We start from the raw sequence: 25,134 nt of genomic DNA, 5'->3' as shown, positions 1-25,134 counted from the left end.
CTGCAGCGTGCTTGTTCCGTGCTTACCAACTTTATCTGTTAACTTTATTACCTCGTAAAATACAGCGGCGGCAAAATAATACCAGTAGCGGCTAAAATCAGAACAAAGAGATATGATAGCAAACTCACATAATTAAGCTAATGAATACAACGTTGAAGGATTAGTACACAAGGAGCGACGACTTAATAAAGGTAGCAGCAGGAAGGCGCTGGATGCAGGCCGCTACCAACCGGCCGATGTAGAAATCATTGGGGGAGGCTTAAGTTCAGCAGTGGACATCCTGTGGCTGAAATTACGATGATGAAGGATTAGTGAAAATAATTTATAGCATTTGAAGACATAGTTTCCACTAGCGCCACTACTCGCTGCGGTGTAAATATGTAACTCCGCTTTAGTGCCGAATTTTTTCTCCGAGCACAGCTGCTCCAAATAGTTCGGCTCTTTACGATCAAGAATATTACATTTTGGGAAGGACAGATGTATTTTGTGAGAAATATAATATTTCACGCAAATCAAAAGTCGGTCATCATAATTGCGGATTCATACAGCGACTTTGTACACGTGAAATTGTTTTTAAATTAGCTCTGATAAATAAAAACGTTTTGTTTTTTTTCTAAAATCAATTTAAAAGTGTTGAACATTTTAACACAGTGTAAGAAATAGTACCTATACTTTATTACGAATATATCATTGTGTTTATAGCACGAATGATTCAAATATTCTTTCCCAAGGTCAAGTCTCAATAAAAATCCAAAATTCATCAAAATTGGTTCAGTAGTTGAGGCGTGAAAACAGTTACTTTCAGATTTTCAATTTTGTTACGGTTAGCAAAACCGTTCAATACCATTCTATTATCAATCAAACATAGAGTTGGTACGCACGAATGCGTGTTTTTCATAAAGTTTGTTTTCTGTTAAGTGATCGATCGGGGTGGGCCGGCCGTCTGTCTGCGTCCATTAGTCAAATAGGTTCTCCATCAAGATTAACTTATCTGTTCGCTGACAGAGTCCCCTATGCCACAGCATAAACGTAAGCACCATCTCATTAGCTTAGTAATTAGTTTGTAAATTGTTTTATCTAGATTCTAGACTGTTCGGGAAAGTTATGTTACCTTTGCGACTACCTAACCTTTGGTTATTTTTTTTTTTGTTGTGTGAAATTGGAGCTCAGTGTGCAAAAAAGGAGCATTTTTTCCAAAACATAAAATTAAATATTGTTTTATTGATTCATCATCTAGTCTATACCTACTTAAACCACGTCATGAAATAGGTAAGCCCTTCTTCTAGAACGTGTGTTAGTTGTTGTCTTTTTACTGCTATAGTCAATATGCAGTTAGATTAAGGAATAGGTATACCAACATTCTTTTTATAGATATGGGTAATACCTAGGTATTTATAATTCAAAATCTCTGGATGTTTTACAAGCAATACAATTGTTAAGTAACTTTAAATAATACTTACGAAATCATGGTCTACTTGGTTTCTTACCTTGGTTTATCCCATTTATAGATATGGTGGGTAATACCTACCTAGGTATTTATAATTCAAAATCTCTGGATGTTTTACAAGGAATAAAATTGTTAAGTAACTTTAAATAATACTTTCGAAATCATGGTCTATTTGGTTTCTTACAGTCATAAAAGATCCCAAAAGTTACTTCTAGTTAGAGCTAGAAATCAAATACCTAATCGGCATCTTTCGAGAAAGCCAGCAGTGGCAACCGTTGGAGAAAAAAGGTTACCACGATCAAGAACCTTCCACCCCCTGGATGCTGCATGCAAACAAATAAGTATTATGTGACTAGTCAGAATTAAATACCTGTAAATATGTATTTTGTGTTGGGTAATAAGGCTTATTAGATAAGTAAAAGATGCTGATACTGAGTGCTGAGGCAAAAACAGATTTACCTCACCGTAATAATACCCAAGATAACATTAATAGGTAATAACAGAAAATTGTTATCAGTTTCTTCTGCCAAGAGACATACAAAATGCATTTTTTGCAACTAGTTTAATTCATAGTTCGTTATGGTTATTTTGTTTTTATTAATTAAGCACATAGATTACAAGTAAGTAGGTATCTACTCGTTTGTTCGTTTCAGCCAAGTGACGTCCACAGCTGGACAAAGGCCTCCCCCAAGGATTTTTACACAGACGACAGAAAATAATTTTGAAACTAGAAAATGTAAGATTTCACAAGAGTTTAAGGCTGAGTTGTACCATCGAATTTTAATCGTGACTATAACAGATATTTTTGTATGGACTTACTTTACTAAGATGGTGCAATCCAGCCTAAATATTATAATATGTTAAGTTCACTTCATGTTAATCCAAGAGTTTCCAAGAGGAACCAAACCACCTTTTGCTCGTGCGTTTCCTTAAGAATGTTATAATATCGGATCAGGCGGTTGTAGAAATCTAAGCCACAGTGAGAATTTAGATAATAATTGTCTTCTATAGCAAAACCTTGGCTATACCTGTTATCAGACAAACGCAAACTCTTATCGCCACGATAACACTGCCAACTTATTGGTGTACATCAGTGGGCGCTTGTCGTGTTGGTGAAAAAAAAAATTCTTTTGTGTATTGTGCAAGTTGTAATTTGGTAAACATGCAGTCCCACCAAGGACGTAAGTTGATTTTTTTATAATATTTAGGCGTTTTGGAATACTGGAATTATTCCTGTAATCATAAAGAGAAGGCTGACTAACTAACATCCATTCTGATAGGCGATAACGCATTATTCATCGTGAATAGTCTTTCGAGTCTACTGCAATATCCTTTCCCATAGAAAGTCAAATGATTTATTGATCGCACCTTTACATACACCAACCACATACTTATAAGGTATAGAACCCATAAAGACACCATTTACTCGTACTTCACCTCTCGCAAGTTACTGAAACGTAAATAAATTGATTAGTTAAACAAAAAATCCAATACCCGTTGATATTTTTGGACCGTATTAGTTTATTCAGATAAATATGTGCTTCGGAGAATGTGCGAAAGAATTACACGACTTAATTCCACCAGCCCCCTTCCATCATCGGGGAACCAGACGCAGGTTAGCGTACCATCCCTATATATTGTTGACATTCCACCAGCTCGCACTAAGCGTTTCGATGACTCTTTTATAGGTAATGCGAACAGCTAGGGACTGAAATTCGTTGCCTGCTGCTGTCTTTCCCGAAAACTATAATCCGGCGAGATCCACAAAGGCGAGAGTGAATAGGCACTTACAGGGCAGATAATTATGTACCATCCTAGACTGCATCCCACTTAACATCAGGTGCGATTGTGGTCAAATACCTGCCTTGTTATGCATAAAAAAAAATTGAAATGAAATCGAGACCTTATTCGACGATACCACAGAGTACTTGAGACGTTACGATATTTTGGTCTTTGCAAATAAATATCTTGACAGTTTATGCTTTTTTGTAAGGGTCTGTGTAGTAGAATAATAAACATTGCTAATTCTCATGTAGTGAACACTCATTCAAATGCTGACGACTTATTACATCATTTCGTTACATTGTGTTTATCTTCTTATAAAAAACGTGCTAAACAATAATCAGTAGGTACTCGTTGGATTTCAGAAATCATATTTTAATAGAACTTTATCATTATTATCTTGAAGAAAACAGAGATAAGTGTGTTTTCTGCCAATTTAATCTCTCTGAAAAAATTGTGCTTGATCGTTTTAATTATTTACTTGTTATTTATTTTTATGTGGAAAGAAATTATCTGAAAATGAATATGTATTAAACGCTTCATTTCTAAGGCCATGTATCAATAACTTGTGCAGTGTACCTACTGTGCACCTATGAGATATTTAGTAATTTAATGTTATAACTTTGCCTAACTAGAAAGTAATTGATTGGAGGAGGCTTAGCTATAGATAATGCTGACTGACTGTTCTGCGAGAAAATATGTATTATACAAAAATTGTGTAATGAGGATGATGGGGTACATCTCTACTTGAATATTATACGAAAGTAACTCTGTGTCTGTTACTCTTTCACGCATAAACCACTGAATTTATTTTGATGAAATTTGATATCGTGAATAGTTTGAGCCCCGGATAAGTATATAGCAGGGGTGGCCAACTTGATTAGACATAAGATCTACTGTTTACTAACGAAACCCTCGGCGATCTAATACTTACATACTTCTTGAAATCTTAAATGAAACAGCATAGTTTAGTACACAATCATGTATAGTATTTTTTGCCTTCCCACGATCGACCGGTTGGCCACCCCTGGTATATAGGATACTTTTTATCCCGGTTTTAAAACAGAAACGCACGCGCTAAAGTTTTTCTGTGACTGACAAAATTTCACGCGGGCGAAGCTGCGGGCAAAAGCTAGTTTACGACAATTATTTACTTAAAACAAAGCTTAATCGTCTTTTGTCAATTCCAGAGCCACCAGCCTATGCTCCTCCACCACCATACTCAGACCGTCCGATGGTGCACGGCACCACGACGGTCATCACCACAGCCCCGGCGCCTGCCATGATGCCGGCTGTCATCATCACCCCAGGCCCAGCCGTGGGCTCCCAGCCCACGATACTAAACTGCCCCAGCTGCCAGGCCCAAATCGTAACCAGGGTTGAGAGCAGTCCGTCGGTCAGGACACATCTTATAGCTGCCTGCTTATGTTTATTCATGTGAGTATAATATGCCCTGTTTTTTAATTTTGATGAATTTAGTAGATCCTTTATTTATGACAATTTTGAAAAATTACCAAAAGTAGAGCACGACGAGTACAAGATTTTTTAGGTATTTTTATTACATTAGTAGGTACCTCTTTCATTTTGGTCAATAAGCCCGTCTTAAGGTATTTTTCACAACGATATTTATTAGTTACTATACTCGTACAATATAAACTAGACGAGCTGTTTAAAATAAAAATTGTGTCTTAGCACAGGCGTGCACCGGTTATCTTAAATAACAACATAATAAAAAACACGTAAACAAAATGTGCACGTAATAGGTACCTACTTAACGTGCAATTCAAAATGTTTTATCAGTGACCATATGCAATTTGCGTGATAGTTTGTTAGTAACAAACTTTAAATTAAAGCCTTTTCTTTTATCACAACTAGATTTTTTTATCAAACGAGACTGTGATAGGATTGGAGTCACAACTTTTGGGAGCCACAATCAAGTCTAATATTCATAGTCACGATAGCCGAACGGTGAAGGGGTCGGAGTGGCCGACACGAGATCCGAGGAACGCGGGTTCGAATCCCACCGCCGCTCGACTATTGTGGTGAGCCCACTTGTAACACAAGCTTATTTAGCTTAACACGAGGGGCTAATGGGACTATTAGTAATTTGGGCAATACAAATTGCTAATAATCTTTAAAAAAATGTTTTTGATGTTGAATCTGAGAAAGATTCATTAATTAAAGTGTTAAGAAGAGCCATCTATTGGAGCGCGTGAGAAGCTCCAACCAAAGATCAATGGCAATACTATCACCGAGCACACCGCATCGATTACGTCACGCGATGTCAAGAAACCACAACAGATGGCGCTGAAGCACACCTATATAAACGATTGCACGGACGCTTAACGTCTCTCATTCTCATTTGAACTTTCAACTGAAATATTGTAAACGCTTTATTGTAAAGTAATAAATCCCAGTATATCTTCAAAGTCGCCTGATTTACCCGTGTTGATCCATACACACAAGAAGATTAGGAGTCACAGACAATAGCTAGAAATTAGAAGCCTAGGAACACACTCTGAACACGCAAACATTGGACCTTCAGAGCCGCATCATCCATCATCACATCGAGGGATCAGCAAAGGGTCTGGCCAAATCGTTCCTTTTTTCCCCCATCTTATCCCATTTCAATTTTACTAAAGCTGTGCTTGTTCCTCTAGGTACCGTGTTGTGCTTCCTCACGAGTCACGTACGCAGTTTACAGGAATTTGGTGAGTACCCACTTTTATAAATCGTCAAAATGAGTGTTGAAAACGTAACCGTTCGTTGTAAATCTCCTAATTTGTGCGTAGATTCTGATGATACTATAATTAGAGAATTAAATAAAAAACGCGGTTCAATCAAGGGTAGACTGACGTTATTCGTAAAATTTGTAAATTCTTTTCATAGCCACTCTCGTCCTAGCGATAAACAATTAACCGAATTAAAATTGCGTAGTGAATTAGCCAAATCATTATTTAGTGAATTTAATAGCATTCAAAGCTCCATCGAAATGCTCATGGTGTTAGATAGTGAAACTGCAATTCAGTTAGAACATCGTGAATCATTTGAAAATATTTATTACGAAACCATGGCAGAAGCAGAAAGTTTAATAAAACGTTTTAGCCTTTCTGATTCATCTAGTGCTAGTTCTAGGTGTGAAGCTTCGATAAATATTAAGCTTCCTACTATTTCACTACCCTCCTTTGACGGGTCGTTTGAAAATTGGTTAGAGTTCAGGGATACCTACCTTTCTATGATTCACAACTCCACCCAGCTTGATGACATTCGTAAATTCCATTATTTGCGTACATCGCTAACTAGTCAGGCAGCTCAAGTTATTAAATCAATAGAATGCACATCAGAAAACTACACAATAGCTTGGGATTTGCTCAATGAGAGGTATAATAACGTCAAGTTGCTGGTACATAATCATGTGAAGTCTTTATTTACCATTCAAAATCTAAATAAAGAGACTTCATTTCATTTAAGGAAATTAATTGATATAGTTTCAAAGAATTTACGTGCCTTAAAGACACTCGGGGAACCTATAGAATATTGGGATACACTTATTATTTATATCATTACCTCCAAATTAGACGCAGTAGTTGAGAAAGAGTGGGAGGAACATAAAAATAATTTAATTACGCAGCATCATAAACGCATTAAGTTAGACGATCTCATTACATTCTTGAAAAATAAGGCAGACACTTTAGAAATGATTAAAGCGCATAATTCTTCATCATTTTCTAATAGTAAAGTCCCTTTTGATAACAATAAAAAACCTCAACAACAATCGCAACAAAAATCACATATTTTCGCTTCAACAAAAAATAATGTGAATTCCAAAAGTACCCGCACATGCTCATTATGCAGCGGAAATCATTCGCTTTATTCTTGTACTAAGTTTTTGGATTTAAACGTTAAAGAGAGATTAGAATTCGTTAATAATAAAAGGTTATGTGTTAATTGTTTACGAGCTGGACATTTCGCTTCAGATTGTTATTTTGGTCCGTGTAAACAGTGCAGTAGAAAACACAACAGTTTATTGCACAGTAACAATAATGATAAAGTAGAAAACGCATTAGTATCAGTCGTGGAGTGCCAACCGGATTCGAACCCCGTACTGCACTCGTCGGCAGTGTTGCATACAGCCGAACCGACACGAAACGAGAATTCGAACAATAGTTTGTATACGCAGGCGTCAGAAACTGTTTTATTATCCACAGCTTTAGTGGAGATAGCAGGTAATGACAATGTATATCATAAGGCTCGCGCTTTGTTAGATAGCGGCAGTCAACACTGTTTAATTACAGAAAATTTACGTAAAAAATTAAAAGTCGATTCGATACAGTCCACATATAATATCACAGGAATAGGGCATTCACACACTCAGTCAACAGAGTTGTGCGAAATTAAGGTCAGGTCATTAAACGGTGATTATAATACTCGCTGTAAATGTATAGTTTTGAAACATATAACTTCAAATTTACCAACAGTTCCATTACATTATAACTCTTTAGACATTCCGAATAATATTCAGTTAGCCGATTCGTTATTTTATTTACCGTCAAAAATTGACTTATTGATCGGGGCTGACGTGTTTTGGGAATTGTTGATAGAAGGTAAAATGCGATTACCGGCAGGTCCTTACCTACAAAACACTACGCTAGGTTGGATTATTTCAGGCATTGTTTATAATTCAAAATCAATAAATAATAAAAGCCGTGTGGTGACGGCAGAGGAGAATACATTTGTCACCAACCCCTACTCTTCCCGCGGGTGTCGTAAGAGGCGACTTAGGGACTACACATCAAACAGAGAACGGGCAGCAGCGCTCTCTGAAAAACATCAATCTTTTAAACTGCGATCTCCTACTCGCTTGAAACATTAACTTATTTACATAATATTCGCGTACCGCGTCATGTTGTGGGAACGTGTGACCATTCTAGGATCGAATTACACATATTTACGGATGCGAGCGAGGCTGCATACGGTGCGTGCGCTTATGTTCGGACGTGCAATAGTAATGATGACGTCATCACGGTGAGCGTCGCGCCAGTGAAACCGGTTAGCATTCCACGGCTCGAGTTATGCGGTGCACTATTGGGAGCTAGATTGTATGATAAAATAATTAAATCACTTCGATTGAACTTTGACAAAGTTGTTTTTTGGACAGATTCTACTATAGTTCTCAGATGGTTGCAAATGTCACCACATCAGTTAAAGACTTTTGTTCAGAATCGAGTTGTTGAGATAAATGAGTTGACAAGCAACACAATTTGGCTGCATGTAAACTCGTCAAATAATCCAGCTGACCTGGTTTCCCGTGGAGTACTTTTAAATGAATTGAGTTCATCAACTTTATGGTGGAACGGACCCACCTTTTTATTTGAAGATAGCATAAAATGGTCACAAAATCAAAATAATATTTTACAGAACTTAAATGATTTACCTGAGTTAAAACTTCCCACTACAAACTTGTTGTGTAGTAGCGATTCTAATTTACCTATCATTGATTTCAGCCGATTTTCTAAACTAAATCGATTACAAAGAACTTGTGCTTATGTAATGCGTTTTATACATAACATACGAACAAAATCTATTGATGAGCGGTTACACGGGCCGTTATCAGTAGAAGAACTTGATAAATCCTTATTGTTTATAGTTAGACAGGCACAAGTAGAATCGTTTCCTGAAGAATACAATGCGCTTTATAATAATCTTGCTATAAATAAATCAAAACGTAATATTTCCAGTTTAAATATATTTTTAGATACTGACAAAATCATAAGAGTCGGGGGCAGATTAGTTAATTCTGAATTTTCATATGACAAAAAGCACCCCATTTTATTGTGTAGTAAACATATCTTTACCTATTTATTATTTCAAAGTCAACATTTAAAATTATTGCACGCTGGGCCTCAATTAATTTTATCTCATATCAGCGACAATTGGTGGCCACTAGGCGGTAGAAACTTAGCAAAAAAAGTCGTTAACCAGTGTGTCATATGTTGTCGTTTGAAAGGTAAAATAGTACAACCAATCATGGGTAACTTACCAACTGAACGAGTAACTGCAAATTTTCCTTTCATAAACTGTGGAGTAGACTATGCTGGACCTTTATTTATTTTAAATAAGAAAGGTAGGGGTTCCAGACTAGAAAAATGTTATTTATGTCTATTTATATGTTTTTCAACTCGAGCGATACACTTGGAACTAGTAACTAGTTTGTCTTCACAGAGTTATATTTTAGCACTGAAACGATTTATTTCCCGGAGAGGAAAACCTTATCAAATATTTTCCGATAATGGACGTAACTTTGTAGGAACAGCTCGTGAATTTTCAGATTTTTTAAAGAGTAATTCTCAGTCTATCATTGATTACGCTTCAGATAATCACATTAAATTTAAATTCATTCCCCCTTACGCGCCTCATTTTGCCGGTTTATGGGAAGCTGGGATCAAGTCCTGTAAGCACCATATAACACGTGTGGTAGGAAATGTAAACATGACTTATGAGGAATTCAGCACAGTTTTGGTACAAATTGAAGCTGTCCTGAATTCCCGCCCTATGTATCCTTTATCCTCAGACCCCAACGACTACTCTCCACTCACTCCTGCCCACTTTACTATTGGTCGGCCGCTGACTGCACCTGCAGAGAGTGATATTACCGCTGCAACCACGAACACACTCAATCGTTACCAGCGAGTTGAACAGCTGAGGCAGACATTTTGGAGGAGATGGTCTACAGAGTACATATCAGAGCTTCAGAAACGTACTAAATGGCAACAGAAAACTGAAGACTTGCAAACTGGAACATTGGTTGTCATAAAGGACGATAACCTTCCGCCGCTGAAATGGCGGTTAGGACGCATAATAACTCTGATTTCAGGCAGTGACGGCGTACCAAGGGTTGCTGTCATTCGGACGGCCACGGGCGTTATACACAGGGCATTCTCAAAGATATGCCCACTTCCGGTCGCTGAGGTGCCAGGTTCGAGGCTCGGCGCGTGACACGACGTGAGCTGAGATGTTGAGAGGGAGTCTCTCAAGGCCCGCCGGAATGTTAAGAAGAGCCATCTATTGGAGCGCGTGAGAAGCTCCAACCAAAGATCAATGGCAATACTATCACCGAGCACACCGCATCGATTACGTCACGCGATGTCAAGAAACCACAACAGATGGCGCTGAAGCACACCTATATAAACGATTGCACGGACGCTTAACGTCTCTCATTCTCATTTGAACTTTCAACTGAAATATTGTAAACGCTTTATTGTAAAGTAATAAATCCCAGTATATCTTCAAAGTCGCCTGATTTACCCGTGTTGATCCATACACACAAGAAGATTAGGAGTCACAGACAATAGCTAGAAATTAGAAGCCTAGGAACACACTCTGAACACGCAAACATAAAGTATTAATCACTTAATCATTTTTTTCTAGTTTCTGGCCGTGCACCTGTCTTCCGTACTGCATCGGCTCCTGCAACAACGCCGACCACTACTGCCCGAACTGCAACGTGTATCTTGGAAGCTACAAATTTTAAATAACCTCTAACTCTAAAGCGCAATACACATTGAGCCCGCCGGGCCGCCGATATTATGTCGGCAACTTTTTGTCGGCGGTCAAGTTGGCGGCTTCACTATTACAAGTCGGAGAATTTGGTCGGCGGCATGTCGGCGGCTTGAGATGAGAAATTTATTTGGCAATCAGCATACAAGCACGTCACTACAGGTCAAACGTCGCCGGGCAATTGAGCGCAGGCGTACCCAAGCCGCCAACATGTTGTCGGGTAACACGCGCGGGCGCATGTTGCCGACATGATTCTTTTCATATAGGCCGCCGGGTTATGTCGCCGGGTTTTGTCGGCGGCCCGGCGGGCTCAGTGTGTATTGCGCTTAAGCCTAGGCGTCGACATCGAATTTTACTTGCCCGATAGTTGGGTCGGGCTGTTGATCAGTATGGAGATGTTTGAAAGTGCGCACTACACCAATTTGGTATCGGCCGATTTTTCATACAAACAAATTAGAATCGGGCCCAACTATCGGCCAACTAAAAGTCGGTGGTCTGCGCCTAGGCTAACCGTAACTATAACGATAACCGGTGTTTTTACATGGAGTTTGACAGATGTTTGACGTTTGTTATAGTTAAAGTAAGATGATGCAACCCAGCCTAAGTTGTTTAGTTTAATGTTTAATATTTTGAGCAAAATAAAATAGAGTCAACATTTACAATCGTTTAAGTAGGCAAAGAGGTAGAGGGAGATAGTTCAATATTGAGCTTATGTCTCGAAAAATCATCATTGTATTGTTATATGAGGCATATTAATATTGAATGTTAATAAGTATTCTTTGTATCTATCTATTGTGTTGTAAGATAGTAACATTGTTCATGTCAAAATGTGACCATGGCCAAGCCAAGTTTTTGTAAATAATAAACCTTATTTTATAATGAATAGTGCAATGAAAATAAAAATATATATTTTATAGTATTACGATTATGGATTTTTTGTTATTTGAAAATAAATATTTATTAATATTTTTACGTTTGCCGTTTTTTATTTTATTTTTCTTGTTATGTGCCCTGTCCATATTTTTAACTAAGATTTAATTTTTAAAACAAGTTGTCCGAAGTGACATTTAACCCATTGAAAAAAAAATATGCAGCTGTGAATTTTCAAACTTTTTGTTTGTACTTATAGTATAAAAATGTTGTCTCAATCTAGTTACAAAGAAGGTACAAAATTTTATGTTTTAAGATTTAATTACATGTTCCTAAAATTAAAAAAGTAAGTTTTTTTTGCGAAATTGCCCATAAAAACAGAAACGGTAATTTAATTTAATTGGTCAATAATCCAGTAACTTAACCCATTTAGCCCTACCGTACCCTATGTGGTACGGTATCTTTTTGAAAATATTTCGAAGTACCAAACTGTTATTAATTTGTAAAAATGATTGTGACAGTAAGCTTAAAGTGATTATTTTACATAAAAATATTTAAAAATATGTTTTAACAAGTGGTTTCGGAAATATTTATGAAATTCCTCGACAGAAAACAAAAACAATATTTACAATGTATTTAAGAAGGTATAATTTCTTATTATTCATGGTAAATTATGTTATTTATCAATTTTATTTTAAAAATAGAGTACAATAGATATCATGACTACAAAAAAATATTATTGAGATTATTTTTATACTGTTTATTCCAGTCTAAAATAGGTGTACCGTATAAGGTACAGTAGGTCTATGCATGAGCAAATCGTGCGAAAAATAAAATTTAATTTTTATTATTTTTATTGTTTTAGGCAATTGATGCTTCACTTTATTGCCACAAATCATGAAATATTTGATAATTTCAGCAAACATAAAGCAATTTTGGTATTTTTCTACTGCTGTCTTGTCAGATGACCGCTAATGATGATCAGACTGACGAAGATTTAGGCGATAAAGATAGTGTCAATGTAAATAATAACCCTCAGAGTTTTCTCCGATGGATTTGCTAAATTTCCATCGTCGTGTTGCTAAATCCGATTATGGATAGCACTAAACGTAATAAATCAGAAGAAGCCAGATCTTCTTCAGCTATCCTCACTAACTTCGGAGAAGTTTTCTGTGATACGAACCAAATGTGGTTAGTATCACAGAAAACGTCTTACAAGATATGCAAAGTGTGATACTAGTGATTATATGATTTTATTTTTATTTTATATCATACAAAAATAAATAAAAATCTTCTTTGAACAACAACTATGTTTTGCTTGCTTATAGACCTACTGTACCCTATATGGTACGGGCTCCCCACGGCCCCCTATTTATGGATTATTTTTTTAAATATTTTTTTCATGATTTTTAGGCTTCCCTTTGTAAGTTTTTGCTGAAAAATCAATTTTTATTTACAAAAATAATTATCGGTCTAAATGGGTTTAAGTGATCCTTGATATTTGATAACAGAGTTGCTTTGTTACAAAAGTGCAAAGGAGGACTAGAGGAGTGACTAACTTAATTTTGTAATCGTGAAATTGTGACATCTTTATGATAAGATTAAATATTTATGATTACTATCAAAATGAGTCACAAAATGACATATTTATGGCCTTTATAAATAAGCATTCTTTCTGTAAAAGGTAATTAGATGACTCATGGTATCTTCTATTTTTCACAAATAATCTGGAAACTTTAAGCCCTTAGGTGAATGGTATCGTAAAACTTTTATTTTTTTGATAAGATAAAAAAACTTGACAATGAGCGGTGCATGAACGGGCATGGCATTCGTATTAATAATTATTTATTAGATTAGATTAGAAATACGTGCAAATTCAGTGCAAAATATTATAATATTAAGTTATTTTTATAACGTAGTTATTTATTTAAAATATTAATTTCAGATACAAGTTTATTTTATGTACTAGATAGAGAAAAAACTGTTAAAAAAACATTAAGTCATCAAAACACATCATTACCCCAACCTTTACCGTAACTACAACCACAACCGGTGGATTTATAAATAGCTAGGCAGAGTTTTGGCGTTTGCTATAGTTTAAGTGAGGTGCAACCTATGACCAATTAAAACATTCAAAATCATAATCAGTCAAAATCTTAAGGCCAACGTTTTTTTTTTGTAACTAAATCTTTAATCAATGTATTTGGCTGAAATGTGCACCCCCCCAGCGGGAAATTGAATATCTGATGAAATACAAAAATAAAATGCCGACAGTGCTGCAGTGTACAGTCATAGTTTTCTAATCGCCACGTCATAGGATTTGTCCTTATCTGGAGGATTTTTTGCAGTTAACCTTTTCATAATTTTGTGTAGAGACGAAGCCAAGTTCTCGAACTTTTTGTATTTACTTCACTTGTCAGGAATTAGATTATTAAATGATTAAATTAGCTCTTAAAATATTAGATTGTTTCAACCTATGTATCATGATACTTTCCTTAGCTTTGTGAGTTCTTCAAATAAACGTTTATTTATGCGATTTATTTACCCGATTTCGGCAAAGTAAAAGAAAGGGTAATAGTCCATTAAAACGATTTATGCACAACTTAAAATATGAAGGAGTAAGGACTATATTCCTACCTCTTATTTCCAGTGGGAACTTCCCACCGCAGCAACTTCTGTGTTTAATAAAACCAGTAATCTCAATCAAACATTAAGAACCAAGAAAAATATACACATTCGTGCAGAAACCTCCAACTTGGCTCTTTTTTATCGTTGCCCTTTTTCATAGATAAACGACCTGTTTGCTATAAATGGTTAGTGCAACACTGAGCTAGTATCGTTGTGAACGCCGACTTGTACAGTGAACTGTATAGAAGGGAAAGAAATATTTTAATTTTATACGAACTAAAACGTAAAAAGTAAATAAATAACATGGACCAATATTCAGGAGAGAAATGTAAGTAAACAGATCTTTAATATTTTTGATCAAATTTTGAGGTGTGGTCTTCATTTAGGTACCTACCTACTTAAATTAAACAACACCAATTAGTTAATAGTTATTTTATTATGAATACACATTCAGTTAGATAGTTAGGTATTATGAATAAATATTACGTGAAATTAAGTACCTAGATACTTATTCAAAATCGTGACATGCATGAACAATAGTATTCATATAAGTATTTTTAACACGAAACATGTCGTGTGCACGTTTTATACTTTACTTTTTAATTATTAGCACAACAGCTAGTACTAAAGTAACCTAATCTGTAAATTTTATATGAGCATTATGCTAAAATTATTTCAGTTCTCGATTCGCGATGGAAAAATCGACTATCAGTATTATCGAATCTTTTGGCAGATGATAACAGCTATCACTGTGTGATTGATATTCCGAAAAATAGAGCTTATTGTACTGATAAATAGCTACTTATATGATGGTCAGATTTACGTCATAAGTAATCACTAACATAATGATAATCTTCTTAAAATTATCTTTTTTGGCAACAATGGGATGCAAGTTTGCTGTAGCTAGTTTTCTTTTTAATTTTAATATGGGTGAAAAAAATAGAAATATCAAGGCAACAAAGAAACAAAATTATAATAGCTGGGATGTTTTCTCGTGAATTTTTTGGTTTATTTTAGAAACTAGTAGTTTCTGCCTTCATCACGCCTGTTATAGAATTGATATAGAGATTTGGGCTTGAAAACTTAACAGAAAATGTCATCCGAAGGTTTTGGCCCGAATGTACTCGTAACTGATAAATAGATAGAGCTACTTTCGTATTTACAATATTAAAATTACCTTTTTCAGCCGCCCCGGCCCCACCGCCATACACCACCGGCCCTGGTCCGCAAGGCCCACCAGGCCCGCCTCCAGGGTTCTACCCGCCACCCCAGGGGGCCTACCCGCCTCCCCAGGGGTCCTACCCACCGCCTCCAATGGTGACCACCACCACAGTCTACCCGGGCACCGTCACCGTGGTATCAACCGTCACCCCCATGGGGTCCCAGCCCAGTGCTGCGGTCTGCAAAAGCTGCAACATGGAAATCACGACCGTGGTCAAACATAAGTCGACCACCAAGACGCATCTGTTCGCACTTTTATTGTGTGTCTTTGGGTAAGTAGAGACTTTTGACCGTTGATAGAATGTAAAAAACATGTAACTAATCGTTTTGAAATATACAAAGTAATTTTACTTTTGATGTAAATACACTGACAAGCGCAGAGCCGTTCATTGTGGAAAACCTTGGGGGAGGCCTTTGTCCAGCCGTGGACATCATTTGGCTGAAACGAACGAACACTAACTAGTAAGGGTATAAAGGACCTATTATGACCATATTGTAGAACAAGCTGATTTATATCTGTTAGAAAGTTATAGGACGTCACGTTCCTTTACTTTTCCTTTCACCATTGGAACTCCTGTATAGCCAAGGTTTACAGTTGGGCCATTAGTTAAATTCAACTTGACCTGACATCAGGTTCTGACATCAGGTCAGGTTAATCAGAAAAATAAAGGTTGAGTGCGATGTATATTTGGTTTAAATTACCTAAACTGACACATTAATAATTTACAGTAAAAACCTGGCAGGTATAAGTGTATTGAGGATAAGTTTTTTATTAACGTATTTCTTTTGTTTTCAGATTATGGCCATGTGTGTGCATCCCTTACTGCATGGACAGCTGCCAGAACGCTGACCACTACTGTCCAAACTGTCAAGCATACCTGGGATCTTACTTAGGATAAATCATCATTTAATCTAAATTAAGTTCTTGGAATCGATTTTATCAAAATTGCTATCTGGAACTGATATTTCCTTTTTTCCATTCGAATAAAGAAGTAATATCAATGGCAAAAGGCACGGATTATTTAGACTGATAACTTATCTGAGGATGAAGATACAGTATCAGTAGTAAGAACTCCGAGCTAGATTCGTGCTGTGTGAATCATTAGTCAATTTATTTTAAGTAGGTTACATAGGTTATGACTTTTAGATGAGCTAGAGAATATTGACTTCTTTTTCTTTGCCTTGTCCTGTCCCATTTTATTTGGGGTCGGCCTTAAAGAATTTTGACTCCATTGTTTTAATTTATGAAGGGCTATAGTTAATGACTATCTTATGTGATACTAAAGACAATTTTTGTTGTAGTTTACATTGAGAATTAGTGTTCTTTGAGTCTTGTTTGGAGATTTGTAAACTCTCTACAAATGTTAAATAAATTGTAAACTGCTTATGTCTTATTTATTTTTAAGAATGTACCTAATAGGTAGCTAATAATATTTTATGCTTATTTGTATTATGACGATTTCATGTTTTATCTGTAAATATTATAATACTTAAATAACAAATTGAATGTGTTTCATTTCATTTTATCTCGAAAATGAACTTGTGTGTTGATATTCTTATTAATTAGTGTATGAGTAATATTTTTAATGCTGTCAACTGATTACTAGAAATAATATTATGTAACTGTATAAAGTAAATATTTTGATATCAAATAATAAACATAGTAAATAAATTATTGAGAACATGCTTTTTAGTTGATAACTAGCGCTTCATTGCCTGATACAATACCCGCATTCAAAACAGAAACAAATAGGTAAGCAATTAATGAAGTACTAAATCAATTTAGAAAAACGGAATCATTATGTTAATGGAATGATTAAATTGAGGAGTGAAAAAAGAAAAGTATAAAAAACATTCGGCCCTCGTTTCCGGGAAAAAAGATTAAGGCTGGGTTGCACCATCATACTATGACTGTAATAAACGTAAAAAACGTTTCTGTCACACTATACAAAAATCACTGGTTATCGTTATAGTTACGGTCAAAGTTTGGTGGTGCAATTCAGCCTAAATGTTATCGAGTTATCAAGTTTAAGTAGATTATGTTACAGGAAATGTATGAATTCTAGGAATTGTATACTATTCCTAGGAAATGTATACAATTCCGAAGCTATTTAGGAAATGTATAAAATATTGCTTTAGAGATTTTTTAATACGCACATAAATACAATATAGGAATTTTATAGAATTCCAATATTGTATTAGGAAATGTATAAAACTAAGCGGCACCAAAATTTATTGGCATACCTACCTTTCTTTCGGCATCACGCATATTACGCTGAAATTCCTAATTTTAACATCTTATATTAAACTATTATTGACATGAAGGTTTTAGTACTCCTGTAGCTGGATAACAAAGTCTCGGTTAGGTTAGGTTAGACTTGCGACCTTACACATACACAGCTGCCACGGCGCGGTAGAGCCATTTAAGTTTCGGAGAAAAAAAAGTAAATTTAAAATAATAAAGCGTAATAAAAATAATTTTGTGTAAAATAATTTTAGTCTTTAAATTTGTGTGCCATAGACAACTAAGCGTACAAAGAATTTGGCGATTCGATAGAGATCCCGCGTAATCGGATGATGCAATATCCCCCCCTCGCACCGCATGTCCACGAGTATTCATTGAAATCTTAATTACATCTCCGATTGCTGTTTAGGAAATGTGTAAATTTCCTAGGAAATGTGTCTAATATAATTTACATCACACAATTCCGGGTGATTTTAGGACTTATACACAATTCCTAGGAATTGTATACAATGACGGATTTCATACATTTCCTGTAACAGATACACAATGTACTTAAACCTACGCTATAAATATATTTTAATCTACGGGTTTAAAAATGGTTCTTACTTTATTGACAAGTAAGTAAAGAATAGTAGAGCCATCTAGTAAACGCAAATACATTAGCACTCATATTAATTACATACCTACTCGTATTATAGAAACACACACACACACACAGCATGGATGCATGGCATGATTCATTGATTGATAAGTAACTAGAATAACCTAGTAATTTCTAGAATCTAGTAAGAATTTCTAGTGCAGAACTAGAAGTTATAATATGAATCACGTAAAGGAAAGGTACGTCAAGTTATTTCTAATTACAGATTCTTTTTAAATTCTCGAAAGAAAAACAGCTGTATTTTTATCTGTGTGGTAGGTGTATCCCAAACGGATGGACCAATATTGTTTTAGTTTTGTTCCAGGGATCTAGCTATGCTTTATTAAAATTTGTCTTGCCATAATACCTACTTTGATATGGAATATTTTATGCTTAGTAGTAAATAGAAATCCATCAAGTTGGTATTACGTAGATATTACAATGGATTATTTACCTACCAAAGATAACATTCTTCACTATATCGACCACCAAACAGCCTTGACCTTACAAAACCTTACTTAGTTCCTCAAACAGAAAAAAACTTAACAATGAAGCGTTGTTGTTACTTTGTATAAAAAATAAAGTGACATCTATTGCCCGCAATTCCGTCAGCTCGAAGTAGTAGGTACGAGTCGTCAGTTTGTACCATTTATAATGAAATCCCAAAGTAAAAATTTGCTTAACCACGCATTTGTTGTTTGACTTTTGTGAGTGAATAAAACAATGGTTTGTTTGACACTAAAATTTTTATTATATTTTTCTTACATATAACTTATTTATGGTCTCTAGTAACTACAGGGTGACTTTGAAATCGTTGGCATCCTTTAAATATAAAAAGGTTTCTATGTATACGAGAGTAAGATGGTCGTAACAACTGCATGGGCACAGAACATAGAAAGAGGTTGCTATGTTCTGTCATTACGTACCCGTAATGCATTATACGGTATTATACCCATAATGCAGTCAAACAACAAATGCGTGCCCACACTTTCCCACCACTGTAACTCCTTTACAGCAAGGATCTACCTACAGCTTAGTCTCAAATGAAACCCAACCAGTGAAGGTTTAGTCCGAGGGATAGCTAACTGTCTTGGAACCCGCAACGAATTTAATCGAAGAATATAGTAGGAGTTTCAAATAACTGAACTGAACAATAATATAGTTAAAGCAAAGTTGTAGGTTTTAGGTTATTTGATGCGTTGGGTTAATTTATAAGTTACTACTATACTATCTATTCGACTTCACCTGAAGGTTTGGGAGATAAGGACATAAAAGGGAAACAACGACCAGTTCACGTATTGGCGTGTAATCGACTAAAAAAGACAGCGGCGGGCGCAGCCGCCGCAACGCACACATACAACTAAGTTCAGGCACGGTGTAGGCACACATACACGCCGGTATTCCTCTAATTACACTAGCTAGGCAAACGATGTACCTAGGTGTAATGTGTCCCTACATAGGTATACCACAGAAACAATAGTTCTATTTATGTAAAAGGAGTCATCTGATGATAAGTAAATCCCACCGTACATTGAAAAGCCGTAGAAAAATTGACAATGCGTGCCAGCCAAGCCTTGGCCATTGGGCTTTTTAAATAAAGTTGTACCAACTAGCACTTTTATTCAAAGTGTTATAGCATTTAATTATCTTCATCTGAACATAGGCCTCCTCCAATTATTTTCATAATGACAGGTTGGTAGCGGCCTGCATCCTTGTGGGCGGACGTCCTACGCTACGCTTTCCGGTACGTGCCCCATCGGCCGTCAGTTCTGCGTAGGTACTATGTGCCCTGCCCATTGCCATTTCAGGTTTCTAATCCGTCGGGCTATGTCAGCTACTTTTAATCATAGTCTACTACTAATTGAACAATTATTTTAAGGTAATACTTGCGTTTTTCCCGACAGGCCAATCAGACAGGAAAACGTTTGCATATGGCTGGATTGATAAGTCATAATTATAATCAAATACCAAGTATATGAGCTGTTCTACCTAATGTTGATAATTTTTAGATAATGGGATAAGTAATTTATCTTTACAGTGTAAATATACATAGATAACATTTCTGTACAAGGCGTACTTACCAAAGGTACCAAAAGTACCTACTAAAATACCTTTTTATGAACATGAATGAAATGAACAGGACGTCCACTGCTGAACATAGGCCTCCTCCAATGCTTTCCATGTTGATCAATTGGTAGCGGCCTGCGTCCTGTGCTTCCCTGCTACCTTTATGATATCGTCGGTCCACCTTATGGGTGGATGTCTCACTCTGCGTTTTTCGGTACGCGGCCTGGCCTCCATGACGTTTTTTATAGTTAAATTAAGATGGTGCAACCCAGGGTAAGTATGCAGTAGCTATGAATTGATCTCAGGAAATAATAATAATATGACCTTACCTTAACACCCTGTATTTTTTATTTGTTTATAGAACTACAATAGATTGAGCAGATTAGGGCAGCGATATCCGATCAATAAGTACGTAGTTTGATAATAAAAGTACTTAGGATGAGTCACCCAATTGTTTTGCATAAGACGAATAAATTCTTACTGATGATGAATGAGTCAAAGAATTAGATAAGAAGCAGAGTAATAATAAGAGCAAGTTTAATATGATTGAATAAGAGATATACCTATATCTCTCCTTGCATAAAAATCTTCAAAGATTAGAGTTATTATCTTTGAACATTTTCTACGCAGGAAGGTATTTTCATAGAAGTTACGTAAGTTCTTGAAACAAAATCCTAACAATAGCAGAAAATCTAAAATACTTAGGCTGAGTTGCACCACCTTGTTTAACCGTAACAATAACAATAACCGGTGCTTTTTGTATGGAATTTTATATATTTCTGACGTTTGTCAAAGTTAAAGTAAGATGATGCAGCCCAGCCTTAGAAAACTAACAAACAGTGAGTCTTTGGTCGGGACTTTGTATTTAAAATATCAATTGCACAGTTAAACAATAGCTTTGAAGTTAAAGTGACCGACATAGCCCATTTATTACCAAAATAAAATGGCAGTGGGCGGGGCACCTGTGGGGTAGTGTGGGCAGGCAATTAGGTGGAACGACGATCTGTGCACCTACCACGAGTTTACGTTAGGTGTGCTCGCTAGCGAGTACGTCAAAAATCTCTATGAAGATTTTGTTTCTTGAAAGTAGCCGCTAGGGGCGCTGCACAATATGTCATACATTTAAATGTCATTTTTTTACGCAGTCGCTAGCGAGCACACCTAACGTAAACTCATGGTAGGCACACTGGTGAAGGTCTGGTAGAACCTGGGTGCGGGCAGCGCAGGACCGCTCGTTATGGAAATTCTTGGGGGAGGCCTTTGTCCAGCAGTGGACGTCATTTGGTTGAAACGAACGAACGAGCTGTCGTCGGTAGGTACATCATTTGGTTCGCCGAATTTGCGGATATGATCGAAGCTTATCGCAAAATATTATCAATTTTATCTATTATGCCATACCATATCGCTCGAACGCACCAACCACTGCCTGCTATTACATTTTTGGCGATAACCCTCCACGTTAAAGGCAAAGTGAGATGGTATTTGCTATTAGTCACCGAATTAATTCTGCCAGTGTAAACGAATAAGCAATCGTGCTAAAAATAAAAAATAAAATTTTGGAATTGTCACTAAGTAACCAAAATATTTCAAAATGGGAGATGTAAGTCAATTTTATGCATAACTTATCAAAATGTTTTAATAATTATATTTATTACACACTTGAAAGCTATATTTTAAAAACCCCTCCCCATAGTATTCAAATTGCAAGTTGTTTTACTAAGCTCTCAGTGCCTTTAGGGCTTTTGATACATTCTTTAATTCGAGGAGTGAAATAGATTAGAGAAGTACAAATCTGTTTTCCGGCTTTTCAAGGTTTAGATATGGAATGAAGAATTGACTAGCAATGTCAAATTTAAAGCTTTTATTCAATATGCCTTTTCCAAGACGTTTATTTTGTCCTAAATAGCCCTACCGACACTTCGGGACAACATAATATGGGCTGCTGCTGAGAAGAAGTGGCAGAAGAAACCCATTCACCTTTGTCAGCCTCTTTTTCAGACAGGACAATATCCCAGCAATGTTTCAGATATATTTTTCATTTATATGAATTGTTGATTCCAGGTTGAAATGAACCCCACCAAGGTCACCATTGTCACCAATGCTCCAGCTCCGGGCGCCATCTCTGTGGGTCCCGTGGGGCCTGATGAGATGGCAGTCACCTGCCCCTCGTGCCTCGCCACCGTCACCACCAGGGTTGAGCGGAAAGCCTCCACCAAGACACACATGATCGCTTTGGCGATATGCGTTTGTTTGTGAGTATCATTTTATTTAGTCTACCTGCTCATCTCTACGAGCTATGTGCCGCCCACTGCCACTTGATCGAGGCGCTGGATGCCGTTCATTAGTTCATTAGACCGAGGCCTTTGTCCAGCAGTGGACGTCATTTGGCTGAAACGACGACCTACTCATCATCATCATAAGCGTTTTACTGCTGGACTTGAACCTCCCCCAAAGAACGAGCTCTAGCGGTTTTCATCTAGCACTGCTAACTATTTTTGCAGTCGTCGGTCCATCTCTTACCATATTTTTAACCACAATAGAAAAGGTCTTGATCAGCATCTCACTTGATGAAAACTGATAATCAGGCTGAAGATTGAAGTAAACTTCACCACGAGTTGAGTTCCTCTGGAACTGCTTTAAAGCTGTCAGATGTATGCATGCATTTTCAAAATTAACAAAAATCAATATAAACGTCATCTAAATACTTAAAAGTCGCAAGATAGAATCAAAGCGTGATAAAATGTTGACTGAGAAAAAATAATCATTGTAACAAGAAAGGTACTCGTAGTAGAACATTGAAGCAAATAGTTATGGCAAAAATAAAAGTTATTCATGGAAGTTAATGAGTTATAATAAGGGTTATTGAATTCAAATGTACCGCCAAAAACTGCTCTACATAGCAGTGTCAAGTATGAATAGGTTATCATATTAATTCGGATATAATAGATAATTATGTATTTTGTCGCTGCGCGTCGCATCTTATCATTTTTAATCCGGCTTATTGGCGGTTTTTATCTACTATTATCTGCTCATACATATGTTTAACAACTTGAAAAACTGTTTTCTTTTCCACTGATTGGTAACAATAAATTATGATCAGTACCTATTAACTGAAGTACCTATATTGGTCTAAGTCAAAGAGGAGATAAAACAGTTTTTAAATAATTTATATGGGTAATTCTTAGCTGTCCTTGAGTTTAACTCATATCCAAAAAAAATGTCAGATGTGATGCGATAATTTTCAACTATCGGGGGCAGTATAGAATAAAAAGGTAAACGGGACTATTCCTACCTCTCGTTCCCATCGCTACAACTCCTGTGTAGCCAGGATCTATAGCTTAACCGCCAATAAAAACTCAATTAGTGAAGGTTAAGATTGTCCCGGGGGAAAGTTAAACTGTCATTGGACCCTCAACGAAATTAATCAGTAGGAAATTAAGATCTCTTCCTTTTTACAAGCTTTATATTGACTTCATTCCTTTCTCTCTTTCTCTCTCTGTTTCTTTCGTATCATCTAATCATGATTATAATTTATTTCAGCGGCTGTCTATGCGCGTGGATTCCCTACTGCAAGAACTCCTGCCGGAACGCTGACCACTACTGCCCTAACTGCGACTCCTACCTCGGAACGTACCAGAATTAGTTTTAATATTTATTACTTGTTAAGTTTAGTGTTCTATTTTTAGTACAACTCCTTCCCAAATCTAATCTAATTATAGCTCCTACTTTCCTTAAGCTCTGTCTTGTTAAAAGTTCTTTTTTTAGTACAACCTCTTCCTTTTCAAGTCTTATTAGCTGTCTCTCTGTTTGCGTTTGTTTTATTGCTTTAAGATTAAAGAAATGAAAACAAATATTGCCCACTTGTAAGTTTTGCGTTAAGTATTTTTAATAAATAATGAAATCTCACCAAATCATACAATTATGTCTCTAAGCAGTGGCTTTAATTCCTACAAGAATATGAAAAATCTACAAAATATTTTTAAGGGAAAATCAAAGTAAAGGAGTTTTTACTGAACCATTTCAGAATGTTTCATGTAATAGCTAATCATTAAGTGGTATCTTTCATCTATTGTTGGTTTTATTTTTTGTTTAATTTAAATTAGGTTAAGTATTTAGTTTTGTATAGTATCCTATAGATGAGAGCACATCATTCAATACATTTGTGTTTTGTTGAGCTTGAAGTGCTGTCGTCTGTACTCGTACTAGAACACGATCATAATCTGATTGAGATAAATGTTTTTTTTTTATAAATTAAATTAGATAAGGACTTTTACTTTCCTGTTAATATTGCCGCAGTGAAAAGAAATAAGTTATTAATTTATTCATAAAAAATAAATTATAAATTGTTTCCACCATGTTTTAAACTTTATTGAGAAATCTTAGCCTACTTATAAAATTAGGTACAAATAAGATTCAAAACAAAAATTCAAAACATGTAATAAATAATATAGGAGATGAGAAATTAATGCTGTGTTTTGTTTGTGACTAAAGATTTATTGTTATTACTAGCTTTCCGCCCGCGGCTTCGCCCGCGTGGAATTTTGTCTGTCACAGAAAAACTTTATCGCGCGCGTCCCTGTTTCAAAAACCGGGATAAAAACTATCCTATGTTCTTTCCCGGGACTCAAACTATCTCTATGCCAAATTTCATCAAAATCGGTTGCGAGGTTTAAGCGG

General features: G+C 36.1%; 3 protein-coding genes and 1 long non-coding RNA gene across 4 annotated transcripts; all 4 read left to right on the top strand.

Moving 5' to 3' along the window:
* Window positions 1–2,505: 2,505 nt before the first annotated feature.
* Window positions 2,506–11,758, top strand: LOC135073340 (lipopolysaccharide-induced tumor necrosis factor-alpha factor homolog). The gene is made up of 3 exons (XM_063967490.1): window positions 2,506–2,628; window positions 4,420–4,666; window positions 10,658–11,758. Exons 1-3 carry the CDS (start codon window positions 2,610–2,612, stop codon window positions 10,758–10,760), a joined length of 369 nt encoding a protein of 122 aa, XP_063823560.1. The 5' UTR covers window positions 2,506–2,609; the 3' UTR covers window positions 10,761–11,758.
* On the top strand, window positions 5,415–10,520 carry LOC135073341 (uncharacterized). The gene is made up of 3 exons (XR_010257614.1): window positions 5,415–5,814; window positions 5,890–5,940; window positions 9,801–10,520. It is a non-coding gene; the product is annotated as an uncharacterized LOC135073341 (long non-coding RNA).
* A 2,733-nt stretch (window positions 11,759–14,491) lies between the features above and the next one.
* On the top strand, window positions 14,492–17,007 carry LOC135073637 (lipopolysaccharide-induced tumor necrosis factor-alpha factor homolog). The gene is made up of 3 exons (XM_063967793.1): window positions 14,492–14,612; window positions 15,471–15,777; window positions 16,302–17,007. The coding sequence occupies exons 1-3, from the start codon at window positions 14,588–14,590 to the stop codon at window positions 16,402–16,404; spliced, it is 435 nt and encodes a 144-aa protein (XP_063823863.1). The 5' UTR covers window positions 14,492–14,587; the 3' UTR covers window positions 16,405–17,007.
* Window positions 17,008–21,966: 4,959 nt separating this feature from the next.
* LOC135073339 (lipopolysaccharide-induced tumor necrosis factor-alpha factor homolog) lies at window positions 21,967–24,342 on the top strand. Its single transcript, XM_063967489.1, has 3 exons — window positions 21,967–22,057; window positions 22,519–22,709; window positions 23,998–24,342. Exons 1-3 carry the CDS (start codon window positions 22,049–22,051, stop codon window positions 24,098–24,100), a joined length of 303 nt encoding a protein of 100 aa, XP_063823559.1. The 5' UTR covers window positions 21,967–22,048; the 3' UTR covers window positions 24,101–24,342.
* The last annotated feature ends 792 nt before the right edge of the window (window positions 24,343–25,134 follow it).

The sequence above is a fragment of the Ostrinia nubilalis genome, chromosome 7 (assembly GCF_963855985.1).
Source record: "Ostrinia nubilalis chromosome 7, ilOstNubi1.1, whole genome shotgun sequence".
NCBI lineage: Eukaryota > Metazoa > Arthropoda > Insecta > Lepidoptera > Crambidae > Ostrinia > Ostrinia nubilalis.
Note: the sequence above shows the minus strand (reverse complement) of the source record. Positions and strands in the feature narration are given on the sequence as shown.